Source organism: Maniola jurtina, chromosome Z (assembly GCF_905333055.1).
Source record: "Maniola jurtina chromosome Z, ilManJurt1.1, whole genome shotgun sequence".
In the NCBI taxonomy this organism is placed as follows: domain Eukaryota; kingdom Metazoa; phylum Arthropoda; class Insecta; order Lepidoptera; family Nymphalidae; genus Maniola; species Maniola jurtina.
Window position 1 is genome coordinate 13,128,393 of NC_060058.1, and position 24,128 is coordinate 13,152,520.

At 35.0% G+C, this 24,128-nt stretch overlaps 1 protein-coding gene across 4 annotated transcripts; it reads left to right on the forward strand.

Moving 5' to 3' along the window:
- Positions 1-2,053: 2,053 nt before the first annotated feature.
- Positions 2,054-23,217, forward strand: LOC123880555 (sodium/potassium/calcium exchanger 4-like). 4 transcript variants are annotated; one of them, XM_045928733.1, is made up of 10 exons: positions 2,054-2,166; positions 5,239-5,364; positions 9,500-9,721; positions 11,992-12,128; positions 13,817-13,987; positions 14,820-15,045; positions 16,298-16,444; positions 17,811-18,038; positions 20,130-20,231; positions 22,395-23,217. In XM_045928733.1, the coding sequence occupies exons 2-10, from the start codon at positions 5,289-5,291 to the stop codon at positions 22,715-22,717; spliced, it is 1,632 nt and encodes a 543-aa protein (XP_045784689.1). In that variant the 5' UTR covers positions 2,054-2,166; positions 5,239-5,288; the 3' UTR covers positions 22,718-23,217. The 4 variants fall into 4 exon arrangements, with proteins under 4 accessions (XP_045784689.1, XP_045784692.1, XP_045784693.1 ...); XM_045928736.1 differs by having other exon boundaries at positions 17,814-18,038; XM_045928735.1 differs by lacking the exon at positions 2,054-2,166 and adding an exon at positions 2,615-2,635.
- The last annotated feature ends 911 nt before the right edge of the window (positions 23,218-24,128 follow it).

Here is a 24,128-nt window from a genome sequence, read left to right on the forward strand (position 1 = left end):
AAAAAAAAAAAGATTAAAAACGCAGCAATTTCAAAAAGTTTAATCTATGCAAACCGATTTGCAAGTAAGTACGAGTATCAGATAGAAATAATTATCCACTAGATAACAATAAGAAGATAAAAGGTTGTTTGATGAATATTTATGATGTTGAAATAATTATACTTTAATAATAATAATTAATAATTGATATTGATTCAATTGTCTTTAATGAAAAAATCACCAATATTGAGAATATTTATTATTATCAAGAGGTTAGGATAATTAAAGCAAGACAATTACTGAGGTCTTACGTTTAACAGAAATATTGGTGATTAGCTTATAACTTAGGAGTTCAATTTTCAAAAACCCTTTCTTAGCGGATGTCTACGTTATAATAGCTACGTTCATACCTTTGAGCCCGATCTATCCAGTAGTTTGAGCTGTGCGTAGAATGATCAGTAAAGTCAGTCAGTCACCTTTTCCTTGTATATATGTTACGGGCAACGTGATTAACTGGGCATTATTAATAAGGACCGGCCATTATTAATAATGCCCGACGGTCCGTGGTCCATGTAATAAATCAGTGTTTGAGATAAAAAAGGTTGGGTTAGGTTAGGTTCTTTCATTTAATAAACAAAAACACTACAGTTCACCTATTTTATTACTTTGCCCAAGACAGGGTGGGCATTATTCATAATGGTCGGGAAAAGTGATTAATCGTGCTGTTTTAATCATACTGTCCAATTGAGTCGGGCATTATTAATACAGACCGGCCATTATTAATAGTGCCCGAACTTATCAAATTGCCCGTAACATATATATTTTTTATCTTTACATTAACGACAGTTGATCGCTTTTAATTATTATTATTGTAAATGAAAAAGTCTTCTATTAAGTTAGTCGGCATATCTTTAATTTATAAAGAGTAAATAATTAAACATGCGATGTGAGGATAACATTTATTATATTATATAAGAGAATTTACCATTATCGCTTTGCAACGCTTTTCAAGCAGACGCAGTTTGGTTCTCATTTGGTAGTTAGTTTTGGTTTTTAACCCCCGACCCAAAAAGAGGGGTGTTATAAGTTTGACGTGTGTATCTGTGTATCTGTATGTGGCATCGTAGCTCCTAATCTAATGAACCGATTTTAATTTAGTTTTTTTTTGTTTGAAAGGTGGCTTGATCGAGAGTGTTCTTAGCTATAATCCAAGAAAAGCGGCTCAGCCGTTCGAAAGTTATCAGTTCTTTTCTATTTACTGTGACCTTCCCTTGTCGGGGGTGTTGTAAATTTTTAATTTACACTGGTATTATATTCAATTTGATTCGTTAATAGGGCTCTCTCCGTCACTCGTTTCATACAATCGTAGTTCCGATTTCATTTGAATATTAAGCAACCAAAGTCCATGAAATTTTGCAGACTAGAAACTAATATCTATGTCTGTGGTTTTCCAGATTTCTGTTAAAATATTCGGTTTCAAAGTTACGCGGTCTTTAAAATTTACATACAAATCTTTGAGCCCCTGTAATTTTAAAACTACATATTTTTAGAAAAATCTAAAACACCACAGACACAGATATTAGTTTCTAGAATATGTCTGCGAAATTTCATGGACTTTGGTTGCTTAATATTCAAATGAAATTGGAACTACGATTGTATGAAACGAGTGACGGAGAGAGCCCTGTTAACAGTGAACCGTGAAATCGTTCGTGAACGTGAGAAACAAACTACGTCAGCCTGGAGTGAGCTGGGCAGCGTGCGAAGGAACCTTCTCTTAAATGCCGATATGTAGCGGTGCGGATGTTCATATCGTGAACATGACCTGACATCTCGGGGAGTCCCGGTTGAGTCAGTATACATCTATAGTCTATACTGTACAGGCTTAAGAGGAAACTAGAAAATGCAACCTCGTTTTCCTTTTTTGTGTATGCGCAACAATCAAACTACAAACAAATATAGGTGAGTATGTATAACACTTAATTGAATCTACTAATCGTTGACAGCGCCTTATCAATTAAGATTATCTGTTTAAAAACCCCTCGCATTCATATCTACATTTCAGTGTAATAATTTTATTGAAACCCTTGGAGTGATGAGACGTAGCAATCGGTATTTAATTGCTAAAATGTTTTGTAAATAAAAAAATAAATTTGGCCAGTATTGTGTCGAAAAGCAACGATCATACATGTAAGTATAGTGTTAAGATATCTAAAGGCGTCATAGTTATCACAAAAAATAATCAAATCAGTGATCTTTTATACTGATTTAAGCGATCAACACATAGTTTACATTCTTACACTAACTGGAACGTATTGTAGGTGATTTTTTTAGTGAATTGTTCCTTATTGTATTTTCAGAAAATAGTGCTATTCATATGTCCTATATACGAGATAAACGAAGTTAAACGAAGGCAATGATTGTGTTTACTATCGCTTGGTTCTATTCCTTTGAGTTTGTTTGAATGCTAGGAATTGTTATTAAGTCGGCATCTCTATTTTAATGGTCTATTTTGTAAAGGCATTAATATTGTTCATTTAACAGACCGCTAGTGCACGATTTCCAGCATTGAGCGAAATAATGAAAATACGAGTATATAAAACAGCACTATTGCGAAGAATATAGTAATTAAGCTGTCTAATATTTTGGTGGCCAAAGAGTGACCCTTATTTTTTCTTTTCTATTTTTTCGCACCATACAAAAATACATGTGAAAAATATAGTAGGTAAGTATCTAATACTTCTTTGTTTATTGTATTACCTACATAGATACCGTGGGGTTATTGTACTTAAGAGTAATTTACGTGTGAATTATATACAAATAGAGATAGCTCGCTTCCAAAAGGTGTAAGAGGCTACTTTTATCCCGGTAAAAAAATGAAAGAAATCCCGTTAAAAAATCCCAAATAAATAAAATTGTTTTTTTTTTTCTGTAAAGCAAACTGAACTGAAAAAACTGAAACAGATGAACCAATATTGACAGAATTTTTGCAGGTACAATTTTTTTAATAGGAAAATGTTAATAAAATAAAGACGCTATAAATAGACTAAGGTTGAAATGTATAGAGCACACTTTGACTTTGCTTAGACTTAAGTTTCAGTTATAAAAAACTTGCACTGGACTAGGATATTGTTAACGCACTAATTACGCATTAAAAACATCCTCCTGAGAAAAGCATATTATACTATCGAAGATTATGTAAATGATAAAAAAGCGTGGATTTGACCTGCAATTCGCTCCAGCAATGCGCAGGACTTCAATTGCTTTTATACATGGCAAAATATTGTATATCAAATCTTTGAAAAGAGCAACCGCCGAGTTTCTTGCTGGTTCTTCTCGGTAGGAAAGGCATTCCGAACCAGTGGTAGATGCTTTTGACGATTCAAAAGAACTTGTAAAAGTCTAATTGAATAAAAATATTTTGAATTTGAATTTGTATAATCTGATCTCGGCTCCAAATCCAAGTTATTCAGTGGACATATTTTACGTCATATATCCAATTTCAATCTGAGGCACATCCAAGATATTTTCATGGATGTCGAGAGAACTCGGATGCCGTCAGTTGGAGCTAGTGCGTAAGCTACCATACAAATATTTTTCTATGACTACTGCGGAACGTATTTTCACGGATTCCAATCGGATGCAGTGCGTAATCGATCTAAGTAAACTAGTAGTACTAGCATCTGCGGTTTGTATCATCGTAACTTATCACACTAATATTATAAAGGCGAAAGTTTGTATGTGTGTGTGTGTGTGTGTGTGTGTGTGTGTGTGTGTGCGTGTGTGTGTGTGTGTGTGTATGTTTGTTACTCCTTCACGCAAAAACCACTGGACGGATTTGGCTGAAATTTGGAATGGAGATGGATAATATCCTGGATTAGCACAAAGGCTACTTTTTATCCCGGAAAATCAAAGAGTTCCCACGGGATTTCGAAAAACCTAAATCCACGCGGGCGAAATCGCGGGCATCGGCTAGTTAGTACATAAGAATGATACTGTAGCATGTAAATATGCATACTTAACTACACGACTCATCTTAAAAACCTTACACAGCTGGCTGGGTTTTTAAAGCAAATAGGCGAACTCATTTAAGGATAACTGTTGTAAATATGCTAAAATGCTTTGTAATCGAGATTCGTGACACAGTTCTCCAGATAATAATTGAAGCCATTAAAGCACAGTGGCACTATTCCAGAATTCTAAAAAGATACAGATACAAATACATCTTACTTATAAATGTTATAAATGTAAAATTTTGGATATTTGGATGTTTGTTACCTTCACGACTGGATTAATTTGGCAAGTTTAAAGTTGAAGTACCAGTTCCAGTAGAAGTTTCCATGGGGTTTTAAAAAACCTGTATCCATGTGGAGTAAGACACCCAGTTGGTACATAAATTTTAAAGATGTTTGTTTTATTTCTTTCTGTCTGTTTGTCCGGGGTAATCTTCAAAACGGCTGATGACAATTTCGTAGGCATATGTCACTATATATATACGTTGAATAATACGCATATTTTTCACAAAGCATACACTAGGTGTGATAGACGCATTATCAAATTAAAAGCGCAAAATTACTAGATAACGAAATAATACGTTGCGGTCTAATTTGCTACCTACTTAGATTAAGCGAGAATATAAATAATAGGGATTAAATAAGTACTTTTATATTATTATTGTAAATTAAATATGTACTTGAAAAGAGCAACCGCCGAGTTTCTTGCTGGTTCTTCTCGATAGGAACGGCATTCCGAACTAGTGGTAGATTTTTTTGACGATTCAAAAGCACTTGTTAAAGTTTAATTGAATAAAAACATTTTGAATTGAATTATATACCTAAACAGAAGTTTATAAAGTTCAAAGCTTCCATGATACCTATGCATAACTGTGGCTGCAATAACAACTACATACGTACTGTATTCATCCAAATCATTATATGTATATACAGACTAATATTGTAAATGCGAAATGCGTTTGTCTGTTTGCTTGCTAGTTTTTCACGGCTTATCCCTAAAATAAATTTTAATAAGTACAAAAACAGTTTGCATCCCAGGAACGGACATAAGTTACTTTTGTAATCGACGAGTTCCTACGTGATTTTCAAAAACCTAGATCCAAGTACAAAATCGGTTCAGCGGTTGAGCCGTGAAAGCGTAGCAGACAGACAGACAGGCAGACCGACAGACAGACACACTTTCGCATTTATAATATTAAGTATGGATAATACGAGCCATTTAATAATGTTAATTATCTTCTATTTTCAGCGGTGGTGTGATTGCTTTCTTGGCCTGGCGTTCTTGGATTGAAACGGAAAATGGTTTACCATTCGGTTTTTGTTGTCTTAACGATATGGATATCGATATCATCCAATGCGGCTCTCGAAGATTTTAGTAAGTATTTAATTAATAACTACGAGTAACTTATGTGCAGGTATTTACATTTAAGACTACTAATTTGGGATCACGTGCACCAAACTTCTTAATCAGGGTTTAGCAGAGAATTTGGTTACATTTAATAATGCTGTCACTTTTTCAAAACTTTATTCCAATTGATAAGCAAAGGACAGATACATATTTAAATAATTTGTGGGTTGGTGAAAGTTTATTATATAACAGTTAGTTTTAACAAATACGAATAACCTACTTTTGTATTTTTTGGTATATCTTTTTATTACATTTATACTTCAAGATATATAAGGTGTATATAAGATAATATATTCATTTGTAAATACAGTCTATTTTTTTTACATAGACTTAAAATAATTAAATATTATTTTTATAATTATAAAGATTCTATGGCTATTAATAAGTGATTTCGAAGGTTAATAATAATTAATATCTAATTAATTCAAAGACTATTGCTATAGGAAAAATAGAGTGGGTATGAAGGGCATTGTAAATAAGTAAATAAATAGAGATAAAAGAATTTATTATCTCAATGAAATAAAACACAGCGTCAGTTTATCTAACACAGGAAGAGTACATAAAAATAATTGTCTGATTACATAAGCATTTATCTTGAAATTACCTTTCAAGCAAGAAATTCGACTCTATATATTTTGTATATTGACTATTTGAATCTGATCTTAGAATAATACTAATAACATAGTGATAATTATGTAATAATATTAATATGATAATCTGTCATTTTTTTGTATTCTTATAAACTTAACGATTCTTACCACAAAGAACTTGAAAAAGCGTTGGACGCGTGTTTATTTTAAATATGCCAAATTTTCAATACACATACATCATATATATATAAAAATTCATACATATATATAAAAATTCAATATATAATATATATAAAAATCAATTTAGTCATCAGTTAAACTTATTTAATTTCCTGTGGTAAGACCGAATATTTTGATATTAAAAGTTATAAATTCCATTACAGCTGCCACGCCCACTTTGAATACTTATATTATACTTTTAAATAATATAAACTATTTAAATATTAAAGTCGGTGCAGCATGCAAGACTTAAATACAAAGAATTTTAAAGTTTAAACATACTTAAAATAATTCGCAATGGTTAGCATTTTTTGCGGAGAAGGCCTGTAATAGCCGGTGCTTAGGGCCCCTAAAACAAAGCAGGAAGGAAGCACCCCCTGCATGCATGCGTATTGGCTGCATAGCATCGTCTTATGTGCTGTTTAAATCTTTTGTGCTACTTGGCTCCAGCGGCTCCATCAGCTCACCTAGTGGGGAGGTTTCCCAACTTTGTGCTTTTGTTATGATAACTCGGAGTACTGGCTTTTAGTGTGGCAAGTAACGTTCAAATCCGTTCAGAAGTTTTATTTTCAGCATGCACAGAGAGACAGACAGACCGATAGACAAACTAAAATTTTAAAAATGTTGTTATATATGCTTAAGATTTCCAAAATACAAAACGCTAGCAAAAACGAAGACAGGTGATAGAACTGATGATTAATGTTAACATACCACAAAAAAACCGTAAAAAAATTAAGATAATTCTGTATTTTTTAAAAGTTCACAACATATTGCAAAACATCTAACTGACGCTAGAGGTCAACGAACTTTACGTAAATAGGCCACTCGGAACCAATGACACGTCGTAGGTGGGGCAATGACCTGAGTTTTGCACGCTATACATTGCGGGTTTGAATACTAAATCACTAAAAATGCAAGATAAGGTAAATGGTTATGGGCATTGGATTGTGTTTAGATAGTATAATAATAACCCTAAGTTTTTGCTAGCGTTCTGCTTGCACCTTGTATATTAAATATACTGAAATCGTCCAGTTACGGTAAGTATCTGAAGGTAGTACTAATCACTTGTAGGTAGGTACTTACTAAGAATAGATTCAATGTTAGGTATTATAATATGTTTTTGTGTTAATAAATAGTAATCGAGGCAGGCTAAATTTGGTTTTGATACGATTTACTATTATAAAGTCATTAATGTATTTTTCTCCCACTTGTTCAGAAATTGATTCATTATTAAAAAATTAAACGTCAATCGGTAATTTCCAACACGAAAACAATGTAAATTACTTGACAGTTTCAAACTGCTGACGGGTTTCTAAATCCACAGTAACACAACTTAGGTGTTTTTAGGCACACGTTAAATTTGTTATTATAAATGACACAAATAGACAGAATGAGCATTTCTTTTCAAAACTTCAAAAATAAAACAATACCGCTCGTATTCAAATTGCTGCGTGTAAAAATTATTAATAGGGATGTTTTCATAATACTAGTTTAAACAATTTTTAAGTCGTTTAGTAAAAAGTTTTGGATCAACGGGAATTACCCTATAGGTTTTCTTGACAGACACGACGGACGGACAGAGAGACAATGAAGTGATTCTATAAGGGTTCCTTTTTTCCTTTTGAACTACGGAACCTTAAAAAGAGGAATGAAGAATTACCTTTCACTTTGCAATAGTGTCATATTATCGTTGTCTAACGCACACACTGCACTTTAATTGTTTAAATTATTTTGTTTCCTTGCACGTTACATGACAGAAGGTAGGAAAGGCATTCCGAACCAGTGGTAGATGCTTTTGACGATTCAAAAGAACATGTAAAAGTCTAATTGAATAAAAATATTTTGAATTTTGAATTTTTGAATTTTAGAAACATACTATCTATACAAGTCTCGACCAAAATAGTATTTTTAACCCCCGACCAAAAAAGAGGGGTGTTATAAGTTTGACGTGTGTATCTGTGTATCTGTCTGTGGCACCGTAGCGCCTAAACTAATGAACCGATTTTAATTTAGTTTTTTTTTTGTTTGAAAGGTGGCTTGATCGAGAGTTTTCTTAGCTAAAATCCAAGAAAATCGGTTCAGCCGTTTGAAAGTTATCAGCTCTTTTCTAGTTACTGTAACCTTCACTTGTCGGGGGTGTTATACATTTTTAATTTACACTTGTACAGCCTGATTTAGATTTAAATCGTTTAGTTTTAAATTCACTTCAGAAGTCTTCGGTTATACTTCGTCCTTCCAATATTACCTAGTTGACTGTAAATTGCTTTATTCCCCGGACCGGACAATAATATACTATTGAGATATATTATTTGTTATTGTCAAAACGCTCCAATTTCTTAATGTATGTAATCGGGGTTACTGTACACTTAGGGAGAGTTTTCGGCAGTTAATACTTATCTATCATATTCATAAATGATATGATAAACATGATAAATGCCCCATGATTTAGGAATCGATCCGTTACGAGATTATGGTTCTTGCACTATTAAAATGTTTTCCGCTTTTACCTCTAACTACAGTCTCTGATTGCCTTCCGCGCTGACTGATCAGCTATGTAGATAACCATTTATTTTTAAACTACGACATGTAGTAAAGTTATTTATTTCGTATTCGTAATTCAAATAAAATATGACCCACTTTTTAACCCCCGACCCAAAAAGAGGGGTGTTATAAGTTTGACGTGTGTATCTGTGTATCTGTGTATATGTCTGTGGCATCGTAGCTCCTAAACTAATGAACCGAATTTAATTTAGATTTTTTGTTTGAAAGGTGACTTGATCGAGAGTGTTCTTAGCTACAATCCAAGAAAATCGGTTCAGCCGTTTGAAAGTTATCAGTTCTTTTCTAGTTAATGTAACCTTCACTTGTCGGGGGTGTTATAAATTTTTAATTTACACTTGTAAATCATAGGAATAAAATCTAGTGACTTCATATTCTTATATAATAGTTATATAGGTAATTGTACAATTTTAGGCAAGTTTTATTACTTAGGTACTACCCAAATTCTAAATACGAAAGTGTTTGTTTGTTTGTTTGTTTGTTGGTTTTCTCGTGAACGCAACACACTTTTTTGATGGATACCAGTTAAAGACCTGTAGACTTTTTATCCTGGATGATCAAATAATTCCCACGGGGTTTTTAAAATACGTGGGTGAAACCGCAGACATCAGCTAGTAGTAAATAAAGGAGGCTTGTTAGTTTCTCACCACCTTAATCTTATTATATACAAACCTTATCGACATGTAAACAAATATAGATTCTAGTTATGCTACAATGTATCATTCGCTATACAGATGCAACGGGAGATGATTCGGATTACTTGACGGTGTTGAACGACCGTGGTGAGACAGTGTACATCACGAGAGAACTTTTGAATAAGCTCATAGACGAGGCAGGTACTTGGCACTGGAAGCCTTGGCTGAGGACCAAGACAGAGATGCTCGGGAATATTATTCAAGAAGTGGAACGCATTGCACAGGACTCTGTCGAACATTTTCCCGACAGCATTTTCACGGGTGAGTTTTTTTTTTTCAAACGTACAGTATACGAAACAAAATATTTTTTTTCTATTTTTTCCAAATTTACACTGGGCCAACGGCACATTATCTTTTAATTCTGACTTATACTTTTCAGGTTAAAGAAGTATCCTAATTTTTTTTTTCTCTCTATTATTTTTAATAGAGAGAAAAAATGATGTCTCTTGTCTTAATTACTGTTAATCAATAAAATTTAATTATTCTTAAATTACAGTCATTAACATTAGTTTAGTTTTTACATTCATCGGCATTCGAGCACTTTTAATATTTGCATGTCGGTGACGCGACCTTGAACGTTTTACCCACCTCAAAACCGCCCAACGCACATTATTTATTACATTCGTTAAATTACATAGCGGGAGCTGCTCGGTTAAACCCGTTATTTTATCATTAATTTGGGGTGTTTATTTATTATTTAATAGTATATTAATAATAATTTTGGATATAACAGGGAGACATCGATATTATGACATCTTTTGATTGGCTACCGCGCCGCCACTTTGTTTTTATAGATTTTTGAAATACATCCATGTCCTGATCCATTTTGATTCCATATTTACTCGATGGATACCCTTAACAACTCTACCAAAAATGTAAGATTTGAATTTTTTAGTTTTGAATGTGGTTCAAATAAACTAATCTCTACATTTAGAAATAGCTAAATAGCTGTTATATCCCATATTTGTCGTTTATTTTAGAAAGTATTCAAGTTATTTTGGTTTTCTATTCGTCACTCGCTTGTATTGTATTATGATCTCACTTGATGGTAAGCAAGGGTGTAGATTTATCCTGATACAAACTTGGCAAATGTATAGCCAGTTTATTAGCAGATAGAGATCTGTCTTTAGTTGTATTGTAGCCAGCGGACTCCCACTCAGGCTTCAGAAAATCCGTCGCTTCTTTTGCTGCTTTCTTTGAAAATCTTAAGATTCCATTTTAAAAAGGATTTTGCAAAACCTCAAGTTTTTAGACTCAGTGGTCTAAATCAAATCATTTATTCAAATTGGATACCGTTGGGTGTGCACTTTTTAATTGTCAGTTGTTGAATTTGTAAGATATGTGATAATTTATTACTTAACAGGGCTCTTTCCGTCACTCGCTTCATACAAACGTAGTTCCAATTTCATTTGAATATTAAGCAACCAAAGTCCATGAAGTGCAGACATATTTAAAAACTAATATCTGTGTCTGCGGTGTTTTAGATTTTTCTAAAAATATGTAGTTTTAAAATTACAGGGGCTCAAGGATTTGTTTGTGAATTTTTAAGACCGCGTAACTTTGAAACCGAATATATTAACAGAAATCTGGAAAACCACAGACATAGATATTAGGTTCTAGAATATGTCTGCAAAATTTCATGGACTTTGGTTGCTTAATATTCAAATGAAATTGGAATTACGTTTGTATGAAGCGAGTGGCGGAGAGACCCCTCTTAAACTTAAAACTAAAACCACGAGGGTTCCAAACGCGCCCAAGTCTGAGAAGAGCCCACAACAAACTCAGCCAGGTATATTTTTAGTATCACCATGCTTTAATATTACCACTACAAAATCACTTAAAAACTTATTATATTAGAACTATCAAAGCTATTACGGTACGCTGTATGTTGGGATCCTTTTATATGAGTAGTATGACTCGCACTTCCATTGGTCCACACAGCACCATAATATTACAAGGTATTAAAAGTAGTCTTTTCCCAAAGTTATATAAAATTCCCAGATATTCTATTTGTCTTTTCCGGTAAAGATGTCGCTAAGTACGTGCACAGGAAAACTGTATTGAAATCAGTTATGTAATGCTTCTAGTATAGAAAATTCGTTTTGTCCTTGAGTGTTCTATTTCTTAGATAGATATACTGTGTAGTTATATTTTTTACCTCCTGACCCAAAAAGAGGGGTATTATAAATTTGACGTGTGTATCTGTGTATCTGTCTGTGGCATCGTAACTCCTAATCGAATGAACCGATTTGAATTTAGTTTTTTGTTTGAAAGGTGACTTGATCGAAAATGTTCTTAGCTATAATCCAAGAAAATCGGTTCAGCCGTTTGAAAGTTATCAGCTCTTTTCTAGTTACTGTAACCTTCACCTATCGGGGGGGGGGGGTGTTGTAAATTTTTAATTTACACTTGTCTGTAAAAATCTTTGAGCCCCTGCAACTTTAAAAGTACAAAGGCTCAAAGGTTTACATACAAATTTTATTTACTATATTTTTGTATATGCTGTTGTATGTAAAAGATATTTATTTCAGATGAACAACTACGGCAGGGTGCGTTCTTATGCTACGTAATGTTCGGCATTTATTCATTCACTTTGCTGGCCATTGTGTGTAATGACTACTTCATACCATGCGTCGAAATGATATGCGAAGACTTGAAGATACCTCAGGTTTGTTATACTTATGGGTTTTTATTTAAATAAATAAAATCCTAATTAGCCCATTGTGGGTCTACAGCTACTAAGCATGGATTTACTCCCAGAATAAGAAGGATATTGGCCATGGTCCTAACCGCTGGGCAAGTGTGGTTTAGTAAACTTCTTACACCTCTGAAAACATTATAGAACACTGTCAGGCATGTAGATTTCTTCACGATATTTTCATTCACCGGTAGGTCTGTACAGTAGATAAGGCTATTCGACTGAAGTAATAAAATGATGTGATGTTTTGTATAGCGTTAGTTTATGGGGCTAGAAATCAGTATACTTAATAAAAAAAATATGATTTTTAGGGTTCCATGCCTCAAAAGGAAAAACGGAACCCTTTAGGATCACTTTATTGTCTGTCTGTCTGTCCGTCCGTCCATCCGTCCGTCCGTCGTGTCTGTCAAGAAAACCTATAGGATACTTCCTGTTGACCTAGAATGGCAGGTAAGGTAGGTCTTATAGCACAAGTAAAGGAATAAATCCGAAAACCAAAAATTTGTGGTTACATCACAAAAAAAATGTGTTACAATTTTAAAAATAAGATAAATATATCATATGAAAGGGCTTTACCTGCACATTCTAAAACAGATATTTATTTATTTTTATGAATAAATAGCAGCTGATGCCCGCGACTTCATTCGCGTGGATTCAGGTTTTTTAAAAATCCCGTGGGAACTCTTTGTTTTTCCGGGATAAAAAGTAGCCTATGTGCTAATCCAGGATATAATCTATCTTCATTCTGAATTTCAGCCCAATCCGTCTAGTAGTTTTTGCGTGAAGGAGTAACAAACATACACACACACAATAATGACGCTAGAAGGCATAAACGACAAATATTTTTAAATTTTTTAACATAATAAAAAAGAGTAATTTCTGTGTGAAAATATTTTTTAGTCCCATAAACTACCGCTTTACAAAAATTTACGTCATTTTATTACTTTGTATTTGTATTTTTATTTATTCTTCGTTTCAGACTTATAAAAGCACTTACGAAAGTCACAATACACTGAGAAAATAAGTCTACCAAATATGTAGGATCTAAATAATATCAAAATAACAATAGTAACAATAGTAAACTAATATTACGGGTACACAAGTAGGTACATAATTTTTAGCTTAGCTCGTTGAATAGCTTGTGCAGGGCTACATTTTCCATGCGTTTTTATCATCTATATAATCATTAATCTTATAATAACTTTTTTTAATTAAAATTTCTTTTATTTTACTTTTGAATTGCCTGTCAGAAAGATCGGTTATATCCTTTGGAATCATGTTGTAGAAGCGTATCGAACTGCCCATAAATGATTTAGTCGTTTTAGATAACCTGTATTTGTGTCCACTTAACTTATGTTTATCCAGATTTCTGTTAAAATATTCGGTTTCAAAGTTACGCGGTCTTAAAAAATTTCATACAAATCTTTGAGCCCCTGTAATTTCTAAACTACATATTTTTAGAAAAATCTAAAACACCACAGACACAGATATTAGTTTCTAGAATATGTCTGCAAAATTTCATGGACTTTGGTTGCTTAATATTCAAATGAAATTGGAACTACGATTGTATGAAACGAGTGACGGAGAGAGCCCTGTTAATGACTGTTTTTTTTTTAATTTATTGAGTTGAGCTGTATTTTGATTGGTTTTGTCATCAGAACGTGGCAGCGGCTACATTCATGTCGGTTGCCACGTCATGCCCGGAGTTCTTCGTCAACGTGATATCGACTTTCCTTACGCAGTCCGACATGGGCATAGGAACCATAGTCGGTTCAGCCATATTCAATCTATTGGGAGTCGCTGCAATTGGGAGTCTTGCAGCTGTAACAGTAAGTAGTAACTACACCTTTTTAAAGTAAAACTTTCTCACTTTAAACTTCGTTTGAAATTTCGGGTCCTTATTAAAAATGTATGAATTTCTATAGAATGGATTGCATAATTATGTAGTTGGATGTTATAACTAGTCCCTTAGTAATTCAGAACTTTTTCGGCGACGACGAAAATAACATTCGCGTTGTAGTCTCATTTTAGATACGTAACGTATCTAATTCTTTTTTTTTAATCCATTACAAATTAGATCTTGTCTGCAATCTCACCTGGTGGTAAATGTTGATGCAATCTAAGATACAAGCGGGCTAACCTTGAAGGGGTTTGACAGTTTTTATTAAACCCTTGGTTGGTTTGGTTTGGTTTTTTGGTTTTTACACGGCATCGTACCGGAACGCTTGGCGGCACGGCTTTACCGGTAGGATGGTAACCAGTTACGGCTGAAGCCTTCCTACAGATCAGACCAGAGCAAATTTAGAAATTATAAAGTTTGGAATGACCCCTGCCGGGAATCGAACTCGGGACCTTCCACTGATAAGGCTACAGCGTTTACCACTGCGCCAGGCAGGTCGTTAAAACGTTTTCTATACAAATAAAAATGAATCGCTGAAATTTTTACGCATAACTTCCGAACGTCTGCACCAAATTGGATAAGTGATTCTTTTTTTATAGCGTCCATTATTGTCTGGATAAGGTTTGCATAAAAGTTTTTTTTTTTGGAAAATCCACGGGAAAGTAGTCGCCTGCGGGACGCGGATGAAGTCGCGGGCAACAGCTAGTTTTACATAAATATACTAATTCATACCATTGTTTAACATTCTAACATTGTTCTAGCCGATCGCAATAGATTTTCGCCCAGTAACAAGAGATGTGATTATATACATGATGACCGTCGGGGTGCTCGTGGCGATAGTGTGGGACGGCCAGGTGGTCTGGTATGAGGCACTGGTCCTTGGCATACTTTACATATGCTACTTCATCTTCATCTTCAACAGTATGAAAATTTTCGACCTCATCGAGAGGTTGTTCATGGCTTGCAAACAGAAAGGACCATCGAATGGTAAGTAGTAAATTGTAGTGGCGATTCGGGTACGGATACTTGTCAACTCATTCGTATTCGATGCATACTTGTATTCATAAAATTACGATTCGAAGTGCTGACAAAATATGGTAAAAAGATAAGGACGGCATTAGATGAAATCGCGATCATCATTCAGTAAGGAAGGAAGAATAACCTACAGTTGAATTATATCACGGTCAAGTTATTTAATTAGAATTTTTAATAAGAATCTCTATCGGCCTTACCACAAGAAACATAATCAAGGTTCATAATGTAAACAGAACTTTAGGAGACGCAAGGGGCCTTTGAGTCGTCATAAGTTTTATTTTTCATCAAATTCCTAAAACCCAACCTAAAGAATGTTGTGTGCATTTTAAGAGAAATAAATGTAATATCATTGATATGTTCAGACAGTTTAAAATGCGTACTCACTGATGAGTAAAACAGAAGATACAAAACGCATGAAAGTAGAAGAGATAGCGCTCTACAAAAATGTGACCTAAATACGGTAGTTTTAAGTCTTTGCTTTAGACGTGTCTACCTCTTATTTACATGTCATATCAACGGTTATAATGTAACGTAATCGTCAAGTAAAGGTGACTCACTTGTTTTTAGTGTACAGAGCCATGAACGTCTAGTGGTTAAGAACCGCCACCTATTTGGGAGGTTTTATTTACGCCATCTCAGGCATGCAAGTTAACTTTTCGAAGTTATGTGTGTTTTAAATATTACTTCTATCCATCCATCCATCCATCCATCAGCCTGTATGCGTCCACTGCTGGACGTAGGCCTTTCCAAGAGCGCGTCACCAAACACGGTCCTCCGCCCTCCTCATCCACCCGCTCCCCGCCACCTTCTTCAGATCATCAGTCCAATCAAATTATCTTACATTAAATTAAATATTTCTTGTTTTAAACAGTAAGGAAATCTGCACACCTTAGATAATTCAATTCATTCTCAAAGGTGTTTAAAATCTACCAATCTGACTATGGCCCAAGTCCTTCTCATCCTGAGCCGGTTGACAGGAGACCTGTGCTCAGGCAATGGGTTGATCATGGTGATGTAACATTTTATGATGAAAACATTCATATCGTTAGATATAGCAGATCGTTGGTCAGACCTCTGCGTTCCATTTCTAGCAAAGGCAACGCCCTCGTGGCGAATTTTACGTTACGATACAATTAAGTTCTTTGTCACCTGGAGTAGAAAACCCTGATAATAACAATAACAGTTAAAGTTTATTTTTCAACAGACACCGTGAACACCGCGAACACCGCGAACACCGTGACCACCATTAGTAAGTCGATAGAAGAGATAACTGAAGAGAAGGACATAAACAATACTGAATCGCAAGTGAATGAAATTTCAAGCAATGGAAAACCTGTCATCGATCATAAGGGTAAGTCTGTATGCATCGGATTCCTCATTCCTGAGGAATCCTTTTCTATTAATTATGTGGTGATAGGGGTTTTGTTAGGATTACCTATAATAAGCTCCCAGATCCTTCCGGATACGGTTATACTTAGATTACAATAAGATTATACTTAGAGAACAAGATTTATAAGTGTAAATTAGAAAATTATAACACCCCTGACAAGTGAAGGTTACAGTAACTAGAAAAGAGCTGATAACTTTCAAACGGCTGAACCGATTTTCTTGGATTATAACTAAGAACACTCGATCAAACCACCTTTCAAACAAAAAAAACTAAATTAAAATCGGTTCAGTAGTTTAAGAGCTGCGATGCCACGGACAGATACACAGATACACACGTCAAACTTATAACACCCCTCTTTTTGGGTCGGGGGTTAAAAAGTAGAGTCTATCATGTTCGCAATGTTTACTGTACACCATGAAAGCACTATTTTTAGTGGATTGAGTTTACGTAAGTGTAGGCCTGAGTGCCTTCAAACGAATCGAATTATGACGGACCGTGCGGTATTCGCCTCAATAGCTTATTCATAAGCAAAAAGGTCTTATAGTACACTTGATCATGATTATCATGATTAATCCATCGCCAGCTGACTGAGCATGGGTCTCTTTTTCCTCTCAGAGTAAGAAGGGATTTGGCCACAGACTACCACAGATTTCACACACTTTTGAGAACATTATGGAGAACTCTATGGTTGTTTCGAGCTTGTCTCGATCTTTACGATATTACTTAAAACACACAACTCCGAAAAGTTAGAGGTGCGTGCCCGGGATTGAACCTGGCACCTCCGATTAGGAGGCGGACGTCCTAACCACTAGGCTATCACAGCTATCTCCCGTACAGATAGATGGCTTTTATTTGTGGAGATTGTCTGCAGTGGCCAGACACCGATCAAAAGGGCATTATTGTCATACACATAAGCGTTCTATTAAATATCACCGTGATGGAATTCGTGAGGAATCCTGCATGCCTGAGAGTTCTTTGTAACGTTCGCAAAAAGGTACCTATGTGAAGTCTGCCAATCCACTATTGGTTGACGTATTATAGTTCGGATGATATAGCATATTATATGAAAAAAATCGATCTAACGGATGTTACATGTTTTTTTTTGATATTTTATCGAGTGGGATATCAAATGAAAGAGTTTATAAATATAATTAAAGTACAATGTTTAAATAACCGAGTGATAGAAGAACACTATGTCTGTCGGCAGTTCGCGGGTAGTATACTATTCGGGTTTTAGTGCTGTTGTTTAACTTTATCTTGTTTGTCAAATAAAAATGTTGCTAACTAACTTTTCAACAGATTAAACATATATCTATACTGTTTTTAGAAGAAGAAGCCGTGGTGAAACCAAAGAAAAGTGTATTTCGATTCCCAAAAGAGAACTCAATGACCTACAGGATATGGTGGGTTTACACATGGCCACTCAAGTTATTGCTTAGTGCAACCATACCCTCGCCCATGACCTACAGAAGAATATACCCGCTGTCCTTCTTAATGTGCATCATTTGGATCGGCGTTAACTCCTACTTAATCTCTTGGAGCATGACAGTGATAGGTAAGATTAATTACCTATTAAGGTTTTTTAGTTTTGCTAGCGTTGTTCTATGTGGCAGATTATTTAGACTATTTATTACCACATCATACCGAGAGTCAAAATCCAGATGCAAACAAACAGGTTGTCATATTTTATATACAAAAGCAAAAGCTGATTGACTGACTGATCCAACAATGCACAGCTCAAATTACGGGATGGATCGGGCTAAAATTTGGCATGCAGATAGTTATTATGACGTAGACATCCGCTAAGAAAGGATTTTTGAAAATTGTACTCCTAAGGGGGAAATAGGAGTTCGTAATTTGCGTAGTCCAGGCGGACGAAGTCGCGGGAATAAGCTAGTTATATAATAAAACCTCGAATAAAATGGATAGGTATAATAGAATCGAATGCTCGTGAGGCGTGTAACATCTGCCCCCCAAAACGTCACTTCATGATGACCACGACCGCTCTGCCAAGAGTGTAACGACAAAGAAGAAGAAGAAGAGATAATAGAATCTGTAAAAAAACTAAATCCATACAGACAAACTCGTGGGACTAGCCTAGTAGGAAGTACTTGACGTCGCGAGCTGAGTGCCATTTGTGAAAGGATACCTTTCCCAGCAATATTGCATTAATAAGCTAAAATAGCTGATACCGTTACAAGGTCAAGTTTTCTTATCAGACCAAGAAGTAAAAGGTCACCAGCACTCAGCCCCACACTCGTATTAATATAACAATTAAAAGTTGCACCACAATCCTATTTTTAGGGTTCCGTATCTCAAAAAGAAAAACGGTCTGTCCGTCTGTCGTGTCTGTCAAGAAAACCTACAGGGCACTTCTCGTTGACCTACAATCATGAAATTTGGCAGGCAGGTAGGTCTTATAGAAAAAATCCTGAAACCGTGAATTTGTGGATATATCACAAAAAAATATTAAAATGTGTTCATGAACAAATCCAATTTTCAAAGTAAGATAACTATACCAAGTGGCTATCATATGAAAGGGCTTTAACTGTACATTCTATAACAGATATTTATTTATTTTATGCTTAATAGTTTTTGATTTATCGTGCAAAATGTCGGAAAAAATACCCGAGTACGGAACCTTCGGTGCGCGAGTCTGACGCGCACTTTTTCGATTTTTTTATTAAGTTAGAGTTATTGACTCACTTCTCCAAACCAATAGGGTATTCCCATTTAAGTTTTAGAATTGGCACAAAGGAAGGTCCTTCAGCCCTAATTCTGTACTTTATATTCAAAACATTTCTATGCGGAATTATTGTTACGTGACAAACTTAACTTTCCTTGATCTCTATTTTAAATAGTAATTGTAACGGTAGGAAAGCCAACTTGTTTCCTTCCTACTCGAATCTGTTTTTTTAGTTTTCCTTACTAGAAGGTAAAATATGGCTTAATCACCTCGAGATCCGTATGATTACATTACAGACTCTTTTCAGATTTTTGTAGTGAGATATTATAACCTATCGCTGTCCAAATTTGGTCTCAATCGATTTAAACGAATAGGCCGTGGAATAATATCATTCGCATTTACAACATTAGAATGTATGGAATTGATATTTTTAAGCGGTAAGCTCAAAATTAGAATCTTGCTACTGCTACAAACGCGTATTATACTCAAATAAAATTTTAATTTTACTTAGATGCCTACTCTATAATACTATGATATTTGTTTAGCAATTCTATTATAATCCGTGCAAACATGACGAGATAATAATATAAACAAACACAAATCTCTGTTAAGACAGGCAACATTGACCCGTTTTTTACGAGTATTTATTTGTACATACTTAATATAACAATACCGAAAGTGTGTAGAGTGAAGTGTGTCTGTCTGTTATATGCAAAAACTGAATCAACGTGGACGGAGTCGCGGGCATAAGCTAGTTAATATTATAAATGCGAAAGTATTTCTATGTGTCTGTCTGCTAGCTTTTCCGGCCCATCCATTTAACTATGTAGGTAATCGATTTTGACGAAATTTTGTACAGCTTGCAGCCCGATAAAAACATAGGCTACTTTTTGTCCCGGGTTTTTATAAACCTACTCCATGCCAACGAAGTTGTAATTAAAATTGACAGTGTTGTTTCAGGGCATACGTTTTATATCCCTGAGTCGGTGATGGGCATGACCTTCCTCGCGTTCGGCGGCTGTTTGCCTGAAGCTTGCTCCATATTCATCATGTCCAGGAGAGGTAAGCGTTTATCCATTATGGGATTCAAAGGAGCGCATACCTGCCGGTTAGCGAAATTTTTAAACCCAGCTCCTTAACCAGACTTTATACATTGTGCCCAGTCATAAAGTGCTCAAAGGAAAGGACAGTGAAACTAGACTCAAAATCGTAAAAAAATGATGAAAATCGATTTTTTTAATTGTTCCTTATCCACGAGTTCAATAAATGGCAATAATTTATAAACTATCAGGTTATTGTTTTGAAGTAAACACGAAAGTAATCGTAATTAGTTGAGAATTTACAAACAGTAATAAAAATAGGTTGACAGGACTGTTTCGCGAGAAAAATCACTTTTTTGAACAAAATACTCAAGGGGATATAAAAAGAAACAAACTTTATCCGATAGTTTTTAACGATTTTGAGCCCTGTTTAATGTTTTTTGTTTGTGCACTTTATGACTGGGCAGACTGTATGTAAAACATTTTGTATCTGGATCGAGGACATAAATATACATACAAGTATGACATAATTAAATGTATTCTATCCGTGAAAAGAAGTTAGAATAGCGTTCTCTCTGTTACGTAATTCCATACAAATGATAAAGGCAAAAATCACAGTGGGCGTCAACCATTATGAGACAACAACCAATCATAAACATGTTTTCAAAAAACATTCGAAAATTAAATAGAAAACATAGTTCCGCTTGTGATTGATTGGTTGGTGACTCAAAATGATTAGCGCTCACTGAAATTTTTGCCTCTATCATTTGTATGGGATTAAACAGAGAGAGCGCTATAGTAATTTGTTTCCTCGGATAGAGTTTAAAATTTGAAACATCTTTTTTTTATTTGTATGCTTCACGTGGATGCCTGCTGGGCTAAAATGTAAGTTGTCGTTATCATTTTTCAATGATCACATTTATTGTAATTGGCAGAATTTATATTATACTTGCTGCGACAGTACTTTTTACCCGACTTAATTTAAAGGTAAACTTAAAAGGAAGGCTAATGATTTTAACAGTCTATATTATATATTGGTATATGTGTTTGTATTTATGTATGTTCCTCTGTAGCTCCTAAACTATTGAGCCGATTTTGATTAATGAGGTGTCAATTGATTTGTTATTGTGGTCCGGGTGACATAGGCTACATTTTATATGAATGAAATCAATACGGTGGATGTAACATCTCAATAAGGGGATGGGGGATATAGACTACAGGAAAATTAAAGAGCTGCCACGGGATTTTCAAAGACCTAAATCCACGCGGACGAAGTCGTGGGCATCGGCTAGTTAGCCAGTAGCACCAGAATGTCAGCCTATCGTAGATGATTGCAGTCACACTGTAGCTGTAAAATTTTGGTACCATGCCTGTTGATATAAAAATAATGTAGTAGTGAATAGTAATTGATTTTTATCATTACATTCAGCAAATAAAATAATAAAAATAACACATTCAATGCTGCTTATTATCAATACGATATTCATAAATTCCTGCACTATATTAAGAAAGTAATAAACGTCTGCTCAAACGTTATCTAATATGTATAAAATTAATGTTTGTCTGTCTGTATCTGTTAGTATTGTGTATACGCACAATGCACATCGTTCATTTGATTGAGTTGAAACTTTTATGATTGCTGTTCGCACTTGCGTGAAGATTTCTAAAATAATTAGTAGGTATCATCAAAGTACATATGCGAACCCTCCACATAAATGTGGCGCATTCTGGACATTAGCTAGTGATATCATAATATAGAAATTACAAATAAGTAACCATATCTGGCGATAGCGAATGACAAGCGTACCTACATTATTTTATAAGGCACTGCGACTTTATATTTTTTTGGTATTTGCAAAAGTAAATTTTTATTGAGACACCAATTTATTAACTTACTAGATGACGTGCTCCGACGCATTTGTATGAGATTACGTAACAGAGAGAGCGCTATACTAACTTCTTTACGCGGAAAGAGTATAACTCTCGGTTGTCGTGATTTGTCATTTCAATTCAATGATAATTTACGTATTCACTTTTCCTTTTGAAAACTTAAAGCATCTGATGTCAAGTGATGACCGTGATGGCAAGTGAGAACTCGGCTCTGAAATAATTTGTTTGGTACATAAAAATATTTCAAACATATTTCAGAGAGTGGTATTTACAAACGGGTTTGGCTTTGTTGCAGGCGAAGGAGGAATAGGCGTATCCAACGCCTTAGGAGCCAATACTCTAGCGATTTTATTCGCCCTAGGGTTGCCCTGGCTCATTAAGACCCTCACATTGCTGGTGCAGGGTTACGACACTGCAGTCACGATCAACTCGGCGGGCATCGACTTCATCGTCGGCTCTCTATTGGTGGCTGCTTGTTGTCTGTGGATAGCCTTGTACATCGGAAAATTCAAGCTGAGAAGAAGTGTTGGATTTCTATTGGCAGCATTGTATTTAATTTTTATCACATTTGCGATACTTGTCGAAATGGGAATCATTTTGGACAGAGAAGGGTTTTGAAGCATTTTCTGAGAAAATGGACTATATTTCGTGCTTTTTTCAATTGGGAACGTATGCATGCAGCGGTTGTGCATTTTTCTCACTTAGTTTTTTGGCACCCGCTCTTGATTGGGATACGACCGCTTATTAAATCTTTTCATTGTCATACAAAACTCAAGTCAGGGGGCACGGCAAGACGAGCCCCCGTCAAGACGAGCCAAACGGCGGATTCGTTTTATACACAAGATGATGACCACCCCGCTGGGACCGTTCCCATCTGAGATGCAGACTATGTATTATAAAGTATTCTCAATAGTTCAGGTATAGGATTTTGCATTTAAATGTCGTGCCTTAGGTACTTGACGTGTTAGGTACGTAACGAGAGATATCATTTTCTATTAGTATATATACTAGTCGAATGGACAGAATTCCATTGTTATATTGTGATTTTAATTCTAGTTAATTTTATCGTAAACTGAGTGAAGCGAGGCTCTTGAGAGTTAAAATACATTGTAGGTATTACAATTCTAAGGCCTACGCCACACTTGACGGAAATTCCGACGCCGAACTTCCGCGTCGGAACGAAAATACATGTTATTGCATATAAGTTAGTGTTCCGTCGCGAACCGCTCGCCTTCAGCGTCTGTGCCGTCCTTTAGTCATATATATGCAATAACATGTAGTGGCGTTCCGACGCGAAAGTTCGGCGTTGGAATTTCCGTCAAGTGTGGCGTAGGCCTAAGAGTTACGTTGGCGTTTTTTAGTGTTAAGTGTGTGCAAAGTTCTGTGATGAATTTTGTTTTATGTTTGTCATGCGATGGTTAAGGTAATGACACTTTTGCCGAGGTATATCAGGGAGTTTCGAAACTACAACATATTATAGGTGTTATATCAAGGTCAAGTATTTCTGAGAAGTCTAGGTGATAAATAAAGTTGTCAATTTTATATTTTTACTATAAACTGGTTCAGAATGGAAGTTTTAAAGGATCATTGAAACCTGTCGTAAATTTTAATCGAGATCATAATTTGATTCTGCTATTAAATTATTGAGAGACGATTTTCTACCGGTATGTACGAATAGGTACCAAATACACATCAGCTGATGATGGGTGCCAGACGTTAGTCAAACAACACTGCCACAAATTAATTTTCATAGTTTTATACCAGAAGTTAATAAAATAATGCGATTTCGGAAAAGCATCAGTGATCCTCGCTAATAGCTGTGTCGTTACCTTAATCTTTATTTTCTGATGATAAATAGTTTAAGAATGTGTTGTTATTTTGTTGTGTTTTTAATTTTTGGCGTAGTTGTTCTGAGTAACACTACAGTTGAACATAAATCAAATACCTAATAGATATACGCCGTGTCAATAACAGTACTTTAAATTGATGTTGACATTGTTTTCCTTTTTCGCAGTATATTCGGCAAATT